The following is a 17,551-nucleotide window of genomic DNA, read 5'->3' on the forward strand; positions in this document are numbered from 1 at the left end:
CCTGGTAGCTTACCTGGTAGAGCTTGTACCACATATCAGTGCTGACTGCAGTGGCCCGGGTTCGAATAAAAAACAACTTTTTTTTTTTTTTTCCCCGTGTTTACTATAATGTAGCTTCTACCCACTAAACCTAGGAATGTCTACGTTAGGGCTGCAACTAATGATTATTTTCATTAATGAATTATTTTCTTAATTAATTGATAAATCCTGTGCTTTTTTAAAATTTCAGAATTATGAAAATTAGAATGATGAAAAACAGGCCTGTGTCTTACATATCCTGAGTTTTGACTTATCCTGAGTTGGAATTGCCATATAAAATAATGCACAGATGATACTATATGACAAATAAAATAGAAAACACACTGCTTCTCAGATGCTTCAGTGTAATGATTATCAGCTTTGCTAGCCAGTGTCCTCCTTAATTTTTTTATGTACTGACTTACTGAGACGTCAACAGGACATGCAATAGGTCAAGCTGATAGTGAAGGAGGAGCGCCCTCTGCTGGACCACAAGATAAACAACTTCATTCTGTTGGGCTTATAGACTGTACAGTTTGAATTTGAACAGGTTATTGCAGTTTCTGTGTAAAATCTTGCTACATGTTTTAAACAAAGTTTGACTTTAGAATAAAAATCTAGAGCCCTAATGTAACTTTAAATGTTAACTGGGTTTCTTGTTTTTCTACAAGTAAGCATGTGTATGAGAAAAAGCTAAAGCACAGCTGTGACAGAGAAGTAGCCTCTAGCAGTCTGTTTCCACCACTGAACATTTAACTATTTGTGAAATGCACACACGTTCAGACTCATACAGTTGAAACAAGTAAGCAATGCTTCCAACATATGTTAGGGCTGGGGGATGAATCTGCTGCATGTATACGTGGATTTACTGTAACCAGGCTACATGTAAATGTGTTCTCCGACTACCTGCGTAACCTGTTTTCTCTGAGTGCATGTAAACAGAACACAGACCTGAGACCTGTGGCAGTAGAACGGGCAGTAACACCCTCCCCTGCTTCTGTTCCCTCAGTCAAGTGGATCGGAGTGGGAAAGTCTCGGGAGTCCATGATCCAGCTGTTCTAGACGAATGGAGGAGAAAATCAAGCAAAGAGGATGCACAGCAGCAAATCAACTGTACCCTTCTCCCCCTCCCCCTACATACACACAGCCTACCTACCTGTCTCAACTCTCCAACGGAGATCATCATGTCTGTTTTTAATGCTTTACCAGAGTGTCACAGCGTTACTCTCTGGATCAGACTCGAATCAGACTGACCTCCCTGTATGAATGGTTCCCAGCGTCTACATCTGGATTTTAACAGTTTTAAACCTTAGGATAGCAGTTCCACAGTCAACTCCCTCTCTTTAATTTGTCCCCGTTTATATCGTAGCCATTTACTTCAGACATACAACACACTAGGCGACACCAGCTGCCATCGTGGTCTGAGAGGACATGAGGGAATGGACTCAACACACACACACACACACACACACTGACGCAGACACGGGTTCACCGCCCAGAGGAACTATCCACAGATGTTTTGGTTGGTCAAACTTTGTTCAGTTGTATTTTTGTTAATCTATGCTGTGTTTTAAATGCGCTGTGCCAGTCTGGTGTAAATCAGTTTAAGGGTTTTAACCTCAGTACTTTAGATGCTTTGGATTATATCTGCTTTATGTTTTATTCTGCCGGGTTTACCTCAAATCCTGACATGATAAAGGGATCTTGTTGTATTTGTAATGTGTCTTTTTGTGATGGTTTTTTTTGTCATCAGACAGATGAGTAAAGATATCTTATATTGCCTTGTCATTCAACCAAACAATAAGCTTTTAAATTTCCTGTAGCTAGTCACTGCTTCCACTGAATGCTGTTGATGAAATGCTGATGCCCTTCTTCTCGTACTGTGAGAAGGCTCATGGTTTTTGGGTTTATTTTGGCAGGTGAGTTTTTCCATGAGCTGGTACAGAGAGTTTGGTATAACAAATGAAAATCAATTCAATAGGCCAGCATCTTTCTACTCACATTCTTCTGATTGTTTAAATTATTATTACCATTGATTTCTATGCACTTTCAGTACAATGTTCTGTTAAAGTGGAAAGGAAGGCAACGGTAACAACTTTTACACCAAGAGAAGTGTAAATACTGATTGATAAAACTGTATAAGAAAGTCATCTTTCTCCTTTTTTTGTACAGTCTTGTGCCATTACAGAAAAATAAGGCTGAAAGTTCCCCTCCACTCAAATATTAGTTTCACATTCATCTGCTGAAAGTGGAAAGTTTTTATGTGCTCATTGAACATCTGATTTTAAGGGGCGGGGCCAACAGTGTCCAGCAGGTACACTTTAGAAATGAACAAAATTAGGATATTCATAGATTCTGTCTTTTTTTTCAATGAGGTCAAAGGAATAGATGCCTTTTTCAGGGTTATAATGTGGAAATGATATATATATATTTTTTTTTATTTATTTAGAAAAAAACACATCAGACATATTATTGTGTATGTGTGTCTTATTTCGCGTCTGGAGGGGATCTTTAAATAAGTCTAGTCCTTGGTTGCGTTTTGCCATCAGAAACTATCTGGTTCTCATCACTGTATCAGCAGTTCAATGGCACCATTCAAATGAGCCAATCAGAGCTACCTGCTGGTGTGATGTCACAGCTGAAAAATGTGTCTGATGCATTCATGCAAAACCTAACATAACTCCGACTTGGGAGCGTTCACGCATTATTGTAAGACGATTACTCTGGCTCGTACTCTTATAGTCACATCATTTAAACAGCCTTAATCAGTGACTTTAACCGTGTTACATAACCAGATACATATACGGTAAAGCTCCTTTAAAATTCACTGACTCCGTTGTATTAGTGCTAATATTGGATTTTATTTAGATGTAACTGTCAGTGATGGTGGCTTTCCAGCCATTTTGCCATCAGTTTGTCTCCAAATTACAATTAGGGTCAAGTGTGTTTACTGATAATTAAGGTCCCAACAATATGATATGAATGCAGTATTATTCTTCCAGGTCTAAATCAGTTTAGAATACTAAAAGTTCTTCAGATATTTGGATTGATTATTGCTCTTCCATAAAGTTGGGGGACTATCAATCAGCAGCAGAGGCCAAGATATCCAGACGTTTCCTAGTATGGGGTCAAACTCCTCCAATGTTGAATCATACATTTTCCATAATGCTACTGGCTGACGTCTTCCGTTATGCCATGTTCACACCACATGGGAGGGACGTTAACGACTTGTCAGCTTTCACATGATCTGATAAATCAAGGTGGTTGTAGGATTACAGAATCTTTAATGTGAGAGTTAGAAACACTATGCATTGACAAAACACTATATCCATTAACACTTAACACCTCTGTATTTCATATCAGAGCTTTCAGAAAAGGCCATGTTTCCCCAGTTGTAAAAACTCCTTAGATGTTGATGTGAACACTACAAGTAATTATAATAACTGATATAAAATGAATGTGGCATTCGACCAGACTTTGGAAAGCTCCTCCAGAGCCACAGAAGACACACAACTGTTCACTGACTCCTTTAATGAACCCCTGATATCTTGTTTGAGTAGAGGTGGAGGTGGAGAACTAGAAACCAAACAGCTCTCTGTAAAAGTGAGAAAAGTGTTAGTTGAAAAATGGTCACAGATGTTTCATAGGCACAGCTGTTGTACCATAGCAGACCCTGTACGGCTTAATGTGTTTTTGTTTTTTATGTCAGATATTAGAAACTCAACCTGTTTTCCGTTGGCAGCAAGACAGTAACACATTGCACGTTTTTGGGGGTTTAATTCCAAAAGAACATAAACATGATGACATGAATGGATTTGATACCAGATATTTCACCTTCAGTAAACAAAGCAGTGAGTCGTCATGTCAATTTAGCTGGAGAGCGTTTTGTCAAATTATTGATACATGATTTTGGAATAAAACTCCTGTTTGTTAATTATATAAACTGGTATCTAGTCCACCTCTTCTCTGGTGACCTTACTGTGGCCACTCAGTCTGCAACATTTTTCTCAGGACATTGATTAAAAGGTGATATTTTTAAAAATGTATTATTCGTTTTATCTTGAGATTGTATGTAACTGCTGAAACCAGTTGTGAAACTCAACAAAACCCCATTTAGTCTCAACAACTCTTTTACATTTAAAACTATGTTGTTTCCTGGATTTCTGAAGAGCACTTTTGCGTTTTTTTAAAAGTAAAGCTGCTCCCATTTATAAAGAAAGTCATTTTCATACTGTACTTTCTTTTTTTATTGACACACCTGTCTGCCCCCCTTGTGGTGGTTGAGAGGGATGGAAATAGTGAATCCGGATCATTCACTCTCCTCTATCTGCTCTACTGAACAGTGTAAGTTTGGTATCTGTATCTCCTTATTTCCTAACAGCAGCAGTATGTTCCTTCTCTCTTTTGCTGTATTATAATGAACGTTTATCCCTTTTCGTGCTCACACTGCCAACTTTCACCAAATCCCCTTTCTCAACCTGAAACTCTGCGTTGTTTTTTTTCTGCTTTCCATCCTCCTTTCTTTTCTTTTCCTTTATTCTGAACATTCCCTCACTGCGCCCAGGTTGTTAAGGGCAGACTCCCTACCTTGACATCTGGTAAGACGAAATGAATGTTTTAGGCTATGTACACACAATATAAACAGGAAAAACCCTCAACACATATGTTTCTGTGTTAAAACTTTTGTTTAACCCCTTCACATGCAATTCCCCCTTTTATTTCCAGTAAAGTATTTTTCAGGTTGGAAAAGTCATCACATTTCCTGAAAATGTATCCTGACATGGTATTTGGTGTCTGTGGAAACTTTGGGATCTCCACTAGAATTTAAAATAAAGTTCTGTGGGTTTGAACAACGTTTGGCTGCAGAGTTTGTAATATATTTAGAAGGATCTTTTGGCAGAAATTGAATATAATATTCATAGCTATGTTTTTTGAGTATATAATCACCTGAAAAACAAGAGTTTTTGTGTTTTTAGAATGAGACGTTTTTATCTACAAAGGGAGCAGGGATTCTGGAGGCCGCCATGTTCAACCACCATGTTTCGGCAGCAGCCCAGAAAGGACAAAGGCCTTTCACGTTTTTTATGAATTTTGTGGCCACTCTAGTTTCTCCTGGAAGGTGAGGGGTATTGAGTTGGTTGCAATCTGTAACTTCACCACTAGATGCCACTAAATCCTACACATTGGTCCTTTAAGAGGTTAAAATACACATATTATTAGCTGATTAAACTCCAAATGTCAATTACAGTATTGTATTACTTTGTGTTGTAGAAGAGAATTCGGTATTTAACTTCAGATTTCAAATCTATTTTCATCTGGTGTAAATTTGTGACCTTTTAAAAACCAAACCCTAAAGTTTTCGACTTCAGATACTTGAGACAGATTTCTTTCTATTATCACTATCAGTATATCTAGCAAACTAACCATTAAAGACAGATCGACCTAGCTATCAAGGTAGCTACTGATATATCTAACACTAACTATCGAGCTAGCTATCAAGATATTTTAACTATTGAGCTATCTATTGAACTAGCTAGCTAACGACATATTTCTAACTTTCAAGCTAATGCAGATATTTTAATTATGGAGCTAGCTAGCTATAAAGCTGGAGTTTAAAGTCTAATTTAGCAAAAAAAAGCTTTTCTTGATTTAATACATTTGTCTCTGATTAATGCCGTTACATGGTTAATGCAACACTCTAAATAATTCTTTCTTTGAAGAGGCCTTTTTCACAGCAGACATTTTCATGACTCAGTAGGAAAAGCACAGAGGTAATAACATTAACAATGTCTTCTTTCTATTCAAGCGTCCCAGCAAGCCGTGACAGTGCAGCCTTTATTAATTTTATTATTTACACCTGGGGTTGTCCTGCTGTGACACGTCAAAATGTCTCTGCAAAGCTTATTGTGTTGTAGAACTTCACACCATAAAGATAAAATGCTTTAACTCATTCAACTCATTTTACTTTCAAATGTTGTTTTCTACATTGGGTTTGGCAGATAAGACTTTCACACAAACACGTCACTCCCACTGAAACACAGCCTCAATCAAGTATGTAGGCCGATGTTTGTTCTAGTATTCATCCCGATCCCGACGTGTTAATGAAAGAACTTAATTTGTTTGTCAAATATGAGGGCAGATTAATTCTGTCTGGCCTACATACAAAATAGGTGGTCAACAGAAACAGTGAGCAGTAATAGAGTTTAGGCTATATTTGGCTTTATATGTCTGTTTGGAGGGAAGTCGTAATTCATCTCTCTAGATATATTTCATCAATTTACTCATGTTTTAGGATCAGTTATAATCCATTAATAAGAACTAGTCTTGAGTTTCCAGGTTGTAAAAAGTTTCTACTTGGGAATACCACTATTAGAAATGTTGGTAATAATTAATAGATTTTATACTTTATAATAATCCATAAAGTTGTCAGTTCTAAATGTTAAATAAATAAATAAATAAATAGAAATGTAAAAAGGATACATTTTTTGGTCCACATGTTTCCCACAAGGTAACGTTCAGTGGAGGGGCTTTTTTCTCCAATATATTTTCATAAATAGTGCAACACATGGATACATATTATTAATGTTAAAAACATGGAGGGGTCTTCTTGATTAATGAATAGATTATGAAATAGATTATCAAGAACTGTTAATATTACAAAAAATATTACACTTCATACAATTCATACATACGAGTTACTTTACAGATCCAGATTTTAAGTTAAAAAAACATATGATAACACATTGTTAAGATTGATCCAGTGCTCACTGCTGCCCAATCTGTTTGGCTTGTGACCCCTTACAAAACAACAGTATATACATAAATATAAATAATATAATATATTTGCGGACCTTTTTCAGAGGTCTATGAGCTGTAAGCAGTTCCACCAAAGAGACATTTCCCCACTAAACTTTATGAATTATTTCATTTCATTTACAGTTTGAGGCCCAAAGAGGTAGATTTATCCTTTATTTTACAAAAAAAATTAAAAATAAATTAAAGAAAAGTCTAAATTATTTAAATCTACACATACACATAAATTATATAAAGGAAGGTTTAATTTTTACTATATCTGTTAACATTTTCATTTATAATTTGTTAGGGTCAGTAATTAGGGACATGATTACAGCAGCTATCTTTCAATACTTTCACATAAGGAGGCTATGTTACTTCATGAGCACTAGAGGGAGGCATTTGACTATAAATGACTGTGAATGTTAAACACTTGTCAATGAACTAACAGTCCGACTAAGACTTGTTCTCTCCTCAGGAATCTTTTATGGACGGTATAGACACAGATGCTACAAATGGTTTTAAATACAGTATTAATCCACTGAAAGCCACACGAACCGATACACAGCTAAAGTCCAGTGGTGGAAAGTAACATTCATTCAAGTACTGTACTTAAGTACAGTTTTTAGGTACTTGTACTTTACTTTAATATTTTCATTTTCTGCCACTTTATACTTCTACTGCAATACAATTCAGTGGCAATTATGCTTTTTACGCCACTGCATTTATATATATATATATATATATATATATATTAATAAATTAATTGTAAAATATTTTTTAGATAATATGATTCACAAGTTACCCAGCAGTATATAAAGTAGTTAAAATATAAAAATATATATAATATATACTATATACTATATATTATATATCTATAATATGCAGATTGGCCCAAATTCTTTACTTTTGCTACTTCAAGTATATTTTGATGCTAATACTTTTGTGCTTAAGTCTAATTTTAGTGACATGACCTTTACTTGTAGCGGAGTATTTTGGCAATATGCTATTGCTATTTTTACTTAAGTAAAATATCTGAATACCACCGTTAAAATCTCTCTCTCCCTCCTCCCTGTTAGTGTTTGCTATTAATACTCTGCGACCACAGGTTGGCTTTAACCACAGCCTCACCTGCAGCTCATTTCCCTGCCTTCACCAAGCTTCCTCTCCCTATTTGACTACATCTGAATGCACCAACAACCCCTAAAAACCCACAAACTCTCTCACACACACAGAACTCACCCAGATGCCTTCAGCAACAGGAGTACAAAAACATCCTACCTGATTTTCTATCAACTGGACTGGCGATTGCGTGGTCTAGCAAACTCCACAGCTGTCCAGAGTGAGTGAGTGAATTGTCATCCTATTGAATAAACTGTGTCACCTTGAAGCACGCAGAAAAAACACACACACTGGCATCTGGCATGAAGCCTAGTCTTCCTCAATATTGTGTGACTACGTTGATGAGAGGCTGGACGGCTTCACAGCAGGCCGAAGGGCACCGCTGCCCCACCATTTGGGTCGGGGCTGCGCTAATGTTGTGACCAGCCACCACTCCCTCCTCTTTACCCCTCATCATCTATCACCCCCCCCACCCCCCCACTCCTTCTTGTACAACTCATTCAATCCTCTCTACCCTCCAAACTCAACCTCTGTACCTCACCACCAACCCCTTCATCCTTTCTATGCACTGCTCCCCTCCTCCCCTCCTTGAATTTGAATCCCACAGTGAGGCCTCTTTGTCCAATGGCTGCCACTGCATTGTGCTGCAAAGGGAAGCAGAGTAAATGGACAAGCAAATTAGTTTTCTCCTTCAGCCAACTGTGGTGTTAGCACACAGACACACACACACACACACTCACAGACACACTCACAGACACAGTTCGATGCACAAACCTATATGCACCCACACTAAAACATATATGGAAAGATACATAGCCCATTCAGGAAGACATTTTCTTTCATTTGTGTGTCCATGACCTTTGACCTGGAAACAAAGGTCTCTTTATAAAAGGGATATATAGCAGAGTGTGTGCATATCATCACATGCATCATGTCCACCATCACTCTAATTTTTTTTTATTGCTTTACTTTCACACTTTAATATGAACATTTAGTAAAACTTGTTAATTTAAACCTGCATTATTTGGTTTTTAGAGCACTTGGGTTCATTAAGCTGTTAACACAACGTTGACATTATTACCATATAAAGTGACGTGGCAGTCGTGGAGCAGCATTCATACTCAGTCATACTAGTCATACTAGTCATATGTCCAATTCTTCTTCTTCTCCTTCCAGCTCTGTTTTGGTCTTCACAGACACCTGAGGGGAAATATCTGGCTCTTCTGCAGCTCCACTACGTTCACCAGCTACATGTAGTCGCTAACTTCGTCTGTCTGCCGTTTGGTGCCGGGCAGGTAGGAAACAATCAAGTTTATGTGAGCTTTTCACTGAAAACAGCTGCCTGCTGCAGCTGGAAATGTGATGAGAGCTGTGAGAGTGAACAAAAACAGGACAGTTGCCAAAACAATGAGCCTAAAGGCCCTAAAACAATCAATAGAGCTGAGGAGAGCAGGTGTTAATTCTCGTTCGTCAATAGGAGCGACACCTTTACAATTACACATAGTCATTAGATCCATTGTTAATATATAAAATACTGATTAGTGCAGCTTTAACCTTTTAGGAAAGCTCAAATGTATGTACTGGCCAAAACAGACAAACATGGAAAATAACATATAACACAATCTGTGTGTATTTCCAAAAATGTTAGAGGTAAGTAGCAGAGATGTATTTATTTACTTATTTTATGCTGTCTGGGGTTAAAGTGGTAATGTTCATTTGAGGAGTTACTCTCAGTTCCTGTCAACTTCTCTCTGTCTCTCTCTTAAGGTGGTCTGACTTGTGTGCAAAGGTCAACAGCTAGTAGCATTTAAGTCACACATGTGCTTTTGATGGGCCACATTTTCCTAAAGTTTCGCATTTAAAAGGGACATTCCATCCCAAAGCGAGTTTAAAATAGGACGTTTAGCCTCTGAAATATCATCTTTTTACTGGAGCTTGGAACGTTTTGCGCCTTTGCTCGAGGTCGTAACTCCTGCAGCCAAGCCACGAAAAAACTTACAAAGAGAAGATTTAAGGTCAGGTCAATGTCAAGCTTTTTCTCTCTGAGACTGGACAGTTTTTATTTCTTTAATGAACTTCAGCACACTGTCCTTCATCTCTTATGTCTCATCAAACACTGTCAGTATTTTTAGAGGCTGGTTCAAACCTACATCGAGGGATTTAAGGGTGTTTGACAGCTCTGCACCACTTCTACAGTGCTCTTGAGCAACCCTGATCTGCTCTGCCGCTGACCCATGACTCCAACCTCTCAGTGGAATGCATGGCTGTAAAAAGCCAATAAAGTTGTTTTTACTCACTGTCTCTCTTGACCCTCCTTCACCTGCTTCAATTCTTCTCTCCTCCATGTTCCAGCCCCTCCCTCACCCCCCTTCCTCCCTTCTCCTCAGCCCCTGAACTGTGGCCGCTCTGTAAAAGAGCCCAAACGCAGCAGATGTGTGACGGCCGACACCGTTAACAGCTGTCAGCTCTTATATCAGCTCCTGTTTAGTCTCCAACCCCACACGCCAACCTGCAGTATATGTGCTCCAAACAACGATCAGCAACACTTGTGGCACAAACTTTAAGAGTGAAATCCAACTGGCCAGAAAGGCTTTTTTTGTTTTTTTTATGCATAGGAAAAATGAGAAATTCACCTTGATTTAGGAAGGGGGTTTAATTTGATTAAAAACAATGAATAATTAAACAGTCAACATCCGTGCGGCTAACAAATGTTCAGCCTTAGAAACCCTTTTCTTTGCCCTTTCACCAGTCCAGGTCGACAAGTAATAATAATAATTTAATACAATTGACGAATAAATGATGATGTATTATTATAGATTAAGATAATACTTTATTTATCTCTTGGTGAAATAAAAAGCTACCCAGCTTTATATATAGTAAAATACTTTACTATACCAGCTGGAACATTAAAGTAATGTACATATTAATGCATCAATTATAATTAAGTGATATAATATACATTTTTCTGAAATGGGCCATTCTGCTTAATTAATAATTTTACTTTTTGTTCTTTGAGGCTAATACTGTTGTTGCTAATACCAGTGTGTAGAATTTAGTGGCATTTAACAGTGAAGTTACAGATTGCAACTAACTGAACACCGCTCACATCTGTATTTGGTGACCTGGGAATGAGAAAGGGCTATGAAGTCTGTAGGAGAAATTGTAAAACTATTATTGTAACAGACTGTGCACTACTGTAGAAACATGGTGGACTCCACGGAAGGCGACCCGCGGCATCTGTAGATAAAAACAAATTTTATGGTAATGAAAACACTACGATTCTTATATTCAGGTGATTATACACTGATGAAAACAAACCCACAAATATTATATTCCATTTCTGCCAACAGATCCTCCTTAATGTTACAAACTGGACCTTTAAGTAAAATTTTTAATGTAGGACTTTTAATTGTACACTGTGGTATAACTAGTACTTTTTCCACTGCTGGACTTTGGGAAACAATCCAACATTCATGACCACTTCCCGTAGCAATTGGCCAGGTGTGTGGAAGTGAGAAAGAAGGTGGAATTTGAACTTATCTCTGAAGCTCTCTTCTTTATTCTTCACACAACTATTTCTATCACTTCTCATGGATAAACCATGCGAATCGGGCAGGCTTTTTACCCCATCTTTGAGTGTGGTCTTTAGATGTGTCGGGGTGACACTAGCTGTCCGGGTGAGTTTCTTTCAAGTCTAAACTCTTCTTCATCTAACCTCATTGTTTCTTTCTGGCATCCATCCCCTGCTCAGCATCTGGCTGCTGTCCAAGGCCTTGGTGCCCATCTCTGGCAGCTCTATCCCTAGCCTGTTGCCCCTACTGCTTCCCTTCCCTCAGCTGAAAACCCATTTATTTCTGGCCTTCACCATGGCCCAAGCCTCAGCTTCAACCCTGATCCCAGTCCCTGCAGCCTGTAAGTATCGGCCCCCAGCCCCGACCTCGACTCCAACCTCGGGTCCCAGCCTCTGGCCCTTAGCTTTAGCTTTTACCTTCTCCCCAACCCAGCTGCTGTCGCCTTCCCAGCCGTCCAGCCCAGCATGAGAAGCCTAGCAGCTGTTGATCAATGGGCAGCCGGGGCCAACGCCTGCCTGTCCCCTCCCCTGACCTCCTATCCTTACACACACACTCAAACACACACACACACAGATGCACGAACACACTCCCCAGGGAGGCAACAGATGGGGGTCAGCCAGAGGAAAGGGGTGTGGTGGGCTACAAAGGCCTTGGTTAGGTGTGTGTTTGTGTGTGTCCCGATCTGTATCTGTATGTCTTTTATATATTGGTTTGTCAAATAACTTATTCCACAATGAGAATTAGATTCAGGCATGTTTTTTGCATGTGTGTGATCTTTAAGGGGCTGTGGCTGGACATTTGCTAGCCGCGTGTCTCCAGTATGGACAGGTGTTGGCGTCAGCAGTGTCCAGACTCGTTTCGGCAGCTGCTGTCACCCCTCTTCTCCCCCAGTTCTCCTCTCATCTCTCCCTCCCTCCCCCCTGACAGATGTAGCCACACCACCACCACCTCTCAGCTTTTTATGGGCCCAGCCTGTTTTGACTTTAAATATTTGCCCAGGAGGCGCTTGTTCTGTTCTGGCGAGGGGGGGGGGGGTTTGAAGACGAGCAGGGTTGGTTTGCAACCTGACACGCATACACACACAAATATTTTCTCTGTGTATCAATATGTACACCTATGAGCACCTATTGTCATGGGCACACACAGCTGGATTTGGGCATAGGTTGAGGGCTGGTTTGTCCTTTTTTGTTCTCAATAGGCCCTAAAAGCTAACAAGGATAAAGAAAACAGTTCACTGACTGTGCTGTGGCCCTGATGGTGAAGATCAGCTGGCAGCTGGGAAAAACACCAGGAGCTGACAGCTGAGAGCAAATGGATCTTCAGAGAATTGGGATTTTTTTTGGCACATCAAAGAACCGTCACCTGTAGAAATCACCAATTTTTAATGTGAACATCTTATTCTCATAAGTTCTCCTCAGTGAAGTCCATTAGTTTTAATGTGCGTGTTGATTAAGTAATTAAGCTGAGATATCTAAGCTGTGAATAATGTTTGAGTCATGTAATATAAGTAAATAGAAACTTTTTTTAAAGCTGCACTAATCACTATTTCCTTAACTTAACAACTGGATCAAATGACTATGTCTACTGGTAAAGGAGTTGCTCACAATGATGAAACCATAAAGAATTGTCACCTGACTCTGCAGTTGTCCTCATCTTTAAGGAGCGTTTAAGCACTTTTTACCCCCTTTTATTGTATTGGTTTTATGGCCTGAAACCAAACGGCCCGTTTCCAGAGGCAGTGAAAAAGCTCTGATAAACCCATTAAACGCAACCCGGCCAACAACAAACAGACAAAGTTAGAGACTAGCTGGTGAACTTGGTGAAGCGTTTAGCAGTTAAAGAGCCAGATTATAGACTAAAACATATTACTTCATCTGACTTACATTCATTAAGTGGCCTGAAACATGTCTGAATTAATGCCAATGTTGCTTCTTTGAATCCCCCATGTGCCTCCACGGGCCCTGAGGTCCTCAACTGCAGCTCTCCCGGTGGTTCCCAGAACAAGATTAAAAAACAAAGGTGTATTTGCCATCAGAGCCCCCAAACTGTGGAACAGCCTTCCAAAGGAGATCAGGATGGCAAATTCTATCACTTCCTTTATGTCTCTTCTTAAAACTCACTTTTATACTCTTGCCTTCCTGTGATCCTTTTAACTAACTTTTACTCTCTGTGGTTTTATTTGTGTCTTTTTATTTATTGCTATGTTTTAAAGTGTTGTAAAGTTGTATTCTCTATATTGTTTCTGACACTGCTATGGTTCCTAGTTTTCTGTTGTTTGTGTTGTTTTTATTCTCTTCCTCTAGATGAATTAACAGAGAATTGTTAGCTAACATGTTCACCATATCAACTTCATATGTGTTGTGTTTAGCACCAGTTACAGTAAAAAGTATTTTTATTTATTTTTGAATATAAAATGAAGTCGGAAATCTACTTCCTGGTTTGACAAAATGATGTAACTGTGACAAAAAGTTCACTCAGCTTTTTATGAGTTGGCTCAGTTGTAAATGAGTCAACTTTGGATGCATGAACGTTCCTCATTCTGTATGTATATGTGTGTACTACTGTATATATATGTAAGATTGGAACTTCCTGATTCTCTGTCGTACTGTATAAAGAGTGCAACGATACAGTCTAACAGAAAACACATGAAAATCAAAGGGAATTTATGATTCCCTCTGAAGTTCGCTGCAAGTATTTCCAAAGTAATCCTCCTGGATTTAAAGCAACTGCTCCGCAGAGGTGGAGCAAATGGCTTAACAAAAGAATCAATGAATTGCTACACCTGTACAATTTTCACATTTTGCACAAGAACAGCAGCCAAAATACCAATAGGTTTAAACTATGCATCAACAAACACTAATCTCAAGGTGACACATGGTTGTGAAGAGGCTGTTTTTCCAAAACTCTCCAAGGAGCGACTGAAGCTTCTGCTTGTGATCCATCAGAGAGAGAGGGGAAGAAATGCAAAGAGAGAGAAAGAAGTTAGAGAGGAATGTGGATATAAAAGAATGATATACAGTTGGGGTTTGGAGTTGAAAGATAATTAGAACAGCAGTGAAGGATTCTGCTGCTGATCCCAGAAAAAACACCTCCGCCAGCTGGGTTCAAAGTCCAGGAGGGAGAAAAGACAAGTAGGAGAGAAGACAGAGAGAGGGCCACAGGAAGGAAGAGATTTGGGGATCTAGCAGAAGAGTGGTGGAGCGCACCTTGTTGTGCCATCTGGGCTGACTCCCCCACCACAAACACACACAGACACACACATCTCTCCTTCCCGTTCTCCTCTTCTTCCCAGCCCATTAGGACAGAGGATTAAGGTGGTGGCAATTACAAGATGCAGCCGACAGGAGCGTACCTGGCAATACATTTAACTGTCCAGGGGAGGGAAGCAGGAGGGCGGGGGAGGTGGGGGGGGAGGGAGGAAAGATGGGGATAGAGAGGTAGATCGAGAGGGAGGCAGCAAAGGAGGAGTAACAAATGAGATGGGTTGGAAAGGGAGGTAATTAGAAAAAAAAAGACAACACACGCACATCAGGATTGTTGTGATAACAGCAAAAAGAAACTTTCTTCATCGCCAGCTCGGCCGACTCATCTTCAAAAATGGCCGAGTGAGCAAGTGAGTGCCAAACAGATGCTGGCACAATTGCTGCTATGCTGCCCCCCACCCCAGCACCACCAACTCTACCCCTCATCCCCTCCACCCACCCAGCCAGCCAGGGGGGGCTCCGGCTATGGATGGCGCCCATATGGCCGCAGCTGATGGGGGTGATTGTCGGTATTGTTCACTTTGTCAGCGATCCTGGGGATGCGGGAGAGAGCTAATGATAATGCAGAGTGCAGATGTGCTCCGGAGCAGCCCAGTCGTTAAGCAACAACAGCTTGTGTTTTGTGTGTGTGTGAGAGAGAGAGAGAGAGAGAGAGAGAGAGAGAGTGAGCGTAAATGTGTGGTTTCCTAGGTTTGTGTGTGTGTATGTGGCTGTGTGTGTGTGTGTGAGAAAGAGTTACAACCACAGCTGCTTGCCAGCCTGTCTGCCTTCTTGAGAAGACCTTCTGGAAGACCTACAATATGCACACACACATACTCACAACCATACATGTCACATGCACACACACACACACACGTACACAGCTGGTTTTTAATGTTGATCTGCACATTTATTCATCCAAACTGCTTCCTGTGCATGAGGTACAGAAGCTCAAACTTTTAGGTAATTTTCAGGTTTATATGAATGAAAACTTTCTGAAGTGCAGCAACAGTTCTTTCATTTTTAGATTTACAGTAAAAGTTTTTCTTTTTCAAACATCATGCTGGTCCAAACAAAACAAGAAAGTCACGCATTCTGAAGATGCATTGATCTGATATACTCAATCGGTATTGGTGCGGGTACTGGCCCTACTAAGCTGATCTGGTGACAGCCATGGCACACACACATCGCAGTAAATACAGTTTCTTTTGTCAGGGTCAAAAAAAAAAGAAAAACAGGTTTACTGTAAGTAGGTTTTCACATACATGGAAGTCACCTTGGTGTCGTGGTGAACGACGACATGAATATCCCAAATCACAAATTGGCCTCGAGGAGCTTTACAGTCTGTACAGCATATAACACCCTATATTCTTAGACCCTAAAAAAAAAAAACAAGTTCCACAAAGTGATGAATACAGATTATAAGTTTGGAGAAAAGGGAGCATCGTAACAGTATTCCGTACTAACCAGCTGAGGAATCAGACTTGGTATCGGGCGAAAAGAAGGTTTGAGCATTGCATCCCAACTGGAATTCTGCTAGTCAAGTTTGCATGTTGTCTTTGTTCTTCAGTTTCTTCCTACAGTCCAAAGTCATCTAACCTGTGATAGACCGACGACCTGTCCAGGTTGGACCCACCTCTCACTCGATGTGTGATGAGAAATGCTCCTGCAAAGTGTACATAAGTACAGCAAGTAAGTGGGGTGAAAGCTATCTACGTATCTGTAATACAGCAGCTTTCACGTCCTGATTCAGTATAATTGCTTTGATGTAAGTGGAAAGAAAATGGGTCATCAAGATGATTTGTTGGGTTACCTCAGAGACTTTCCGTTCAAGGGAAAGCCCACATACAAACCTTTGTGGCAGTTAGCAGCACAACAATGAGTCCCATAGTCGATTGGTATCTGCGTTGATACTGACTTTACTGAAGTTAGTTTTACTGGCTAGGTGTGTATTGTAGTTGTGAGAACATAATTAACCCTCTAGTGTTACATAAAACTACAAATTCGTACCACACAGTGAGATTTTAGGTATCAGCGTTTTAGGTATCAATTCTCACAAGCTGACCCTGACCTCTGACCTTCCTGTGTGAAAATTTCCCCACGGACTCACATTTATCACATTTAATCATGTTTACTGACTGTGTTACTGATCAGTATGCATTAGACCTCTGTTGTGCGTGACACAGTTGAGACTGTGAGCTCTCTGGTGTAAATGCACCGCTAATGCTCAGAAACTTCCCCTCATTTGAAGTAGACTTCACAGATTCCCAACGTTTTTGCCTAATGAACCCTCTACTTACCCCTTGTCATACGATGCATATGTCAATGGGTTGTGGGCAGTTTCACCAAATATTAATTTTCCCCTCTCAGATCGCTTCATTTATTCATTTATTTAAATACAAGACTAAAGGGATTTATGCTTGCAGCAGAGTCCTCTGTGCAAGGGTGTGCACGCCACAAATTACATTATCACATATTCTTTTTGCGTCACATGCGAAGGCTCGTTGTCGCAGCGCTTGGTTGTGCACCTCAGGATTTTCGTAACTAGGGGCAAGCTGCATGTGCCAAGCTTTTTATTTCAACATGGACACCAACTGGCCAAGCAGGTTCACCTCTACAGACACCTCTACAACCCTTCCTTGAGAGGCCACAGGGATAGCCAAATGACAAAAAAATTGGAGGTAAGTAACAGTAATTACAGTACACAAATGCAATGTTTCGCATTACGTATTACCTTACCATGTGTTGCCATGTTTGAAAATTTTCCGGTAACACTTATTGACTTGCTTATTCACAGAATATTCT

At 39.9% G+C, this 17,551-nt stretch overlaps 1 protein-coding gene across 1 annotated transcript in view; it reads left to right on the forward strand.

The window, feature by feature from the left end:
* adss2 (adenylosuccinate synthase 2) overlaps positions 1-4,060 on the forward strand; it is a 22,377-nt gene extending 18,317 nt beyond the window's left edge. The window contains exon 13 of the mRNA XM_035663113.1: positions 1,028-4,060. Coding sequence (XP_035519006.1) covers positions 1,028-1,080 — 53 coding nt within the window. The 3' untranslated portion in view covers positions 1,081-4,060. The remainder of the gene's footprint in view (positions 1-1,027) is intronic.
* The last annotated feature ends 13,491 nt before the right edge of the window (positions 4,061-17,551 follow it).

This window comes from Morone saxatilis, unplaced genomic scaffold (assembly GCF_004916995.1).
Source record: "Morone saxatilis isolate NCDOM2014 unplaced genomic scaffold, NCSU_SB_2.0 Contig19, whole genome shotgun sequence".
NCBI lineage: Eukaryota > Metazoa > Chordata > Actinopteri > Moronidae > Morone > Morone saxatilis.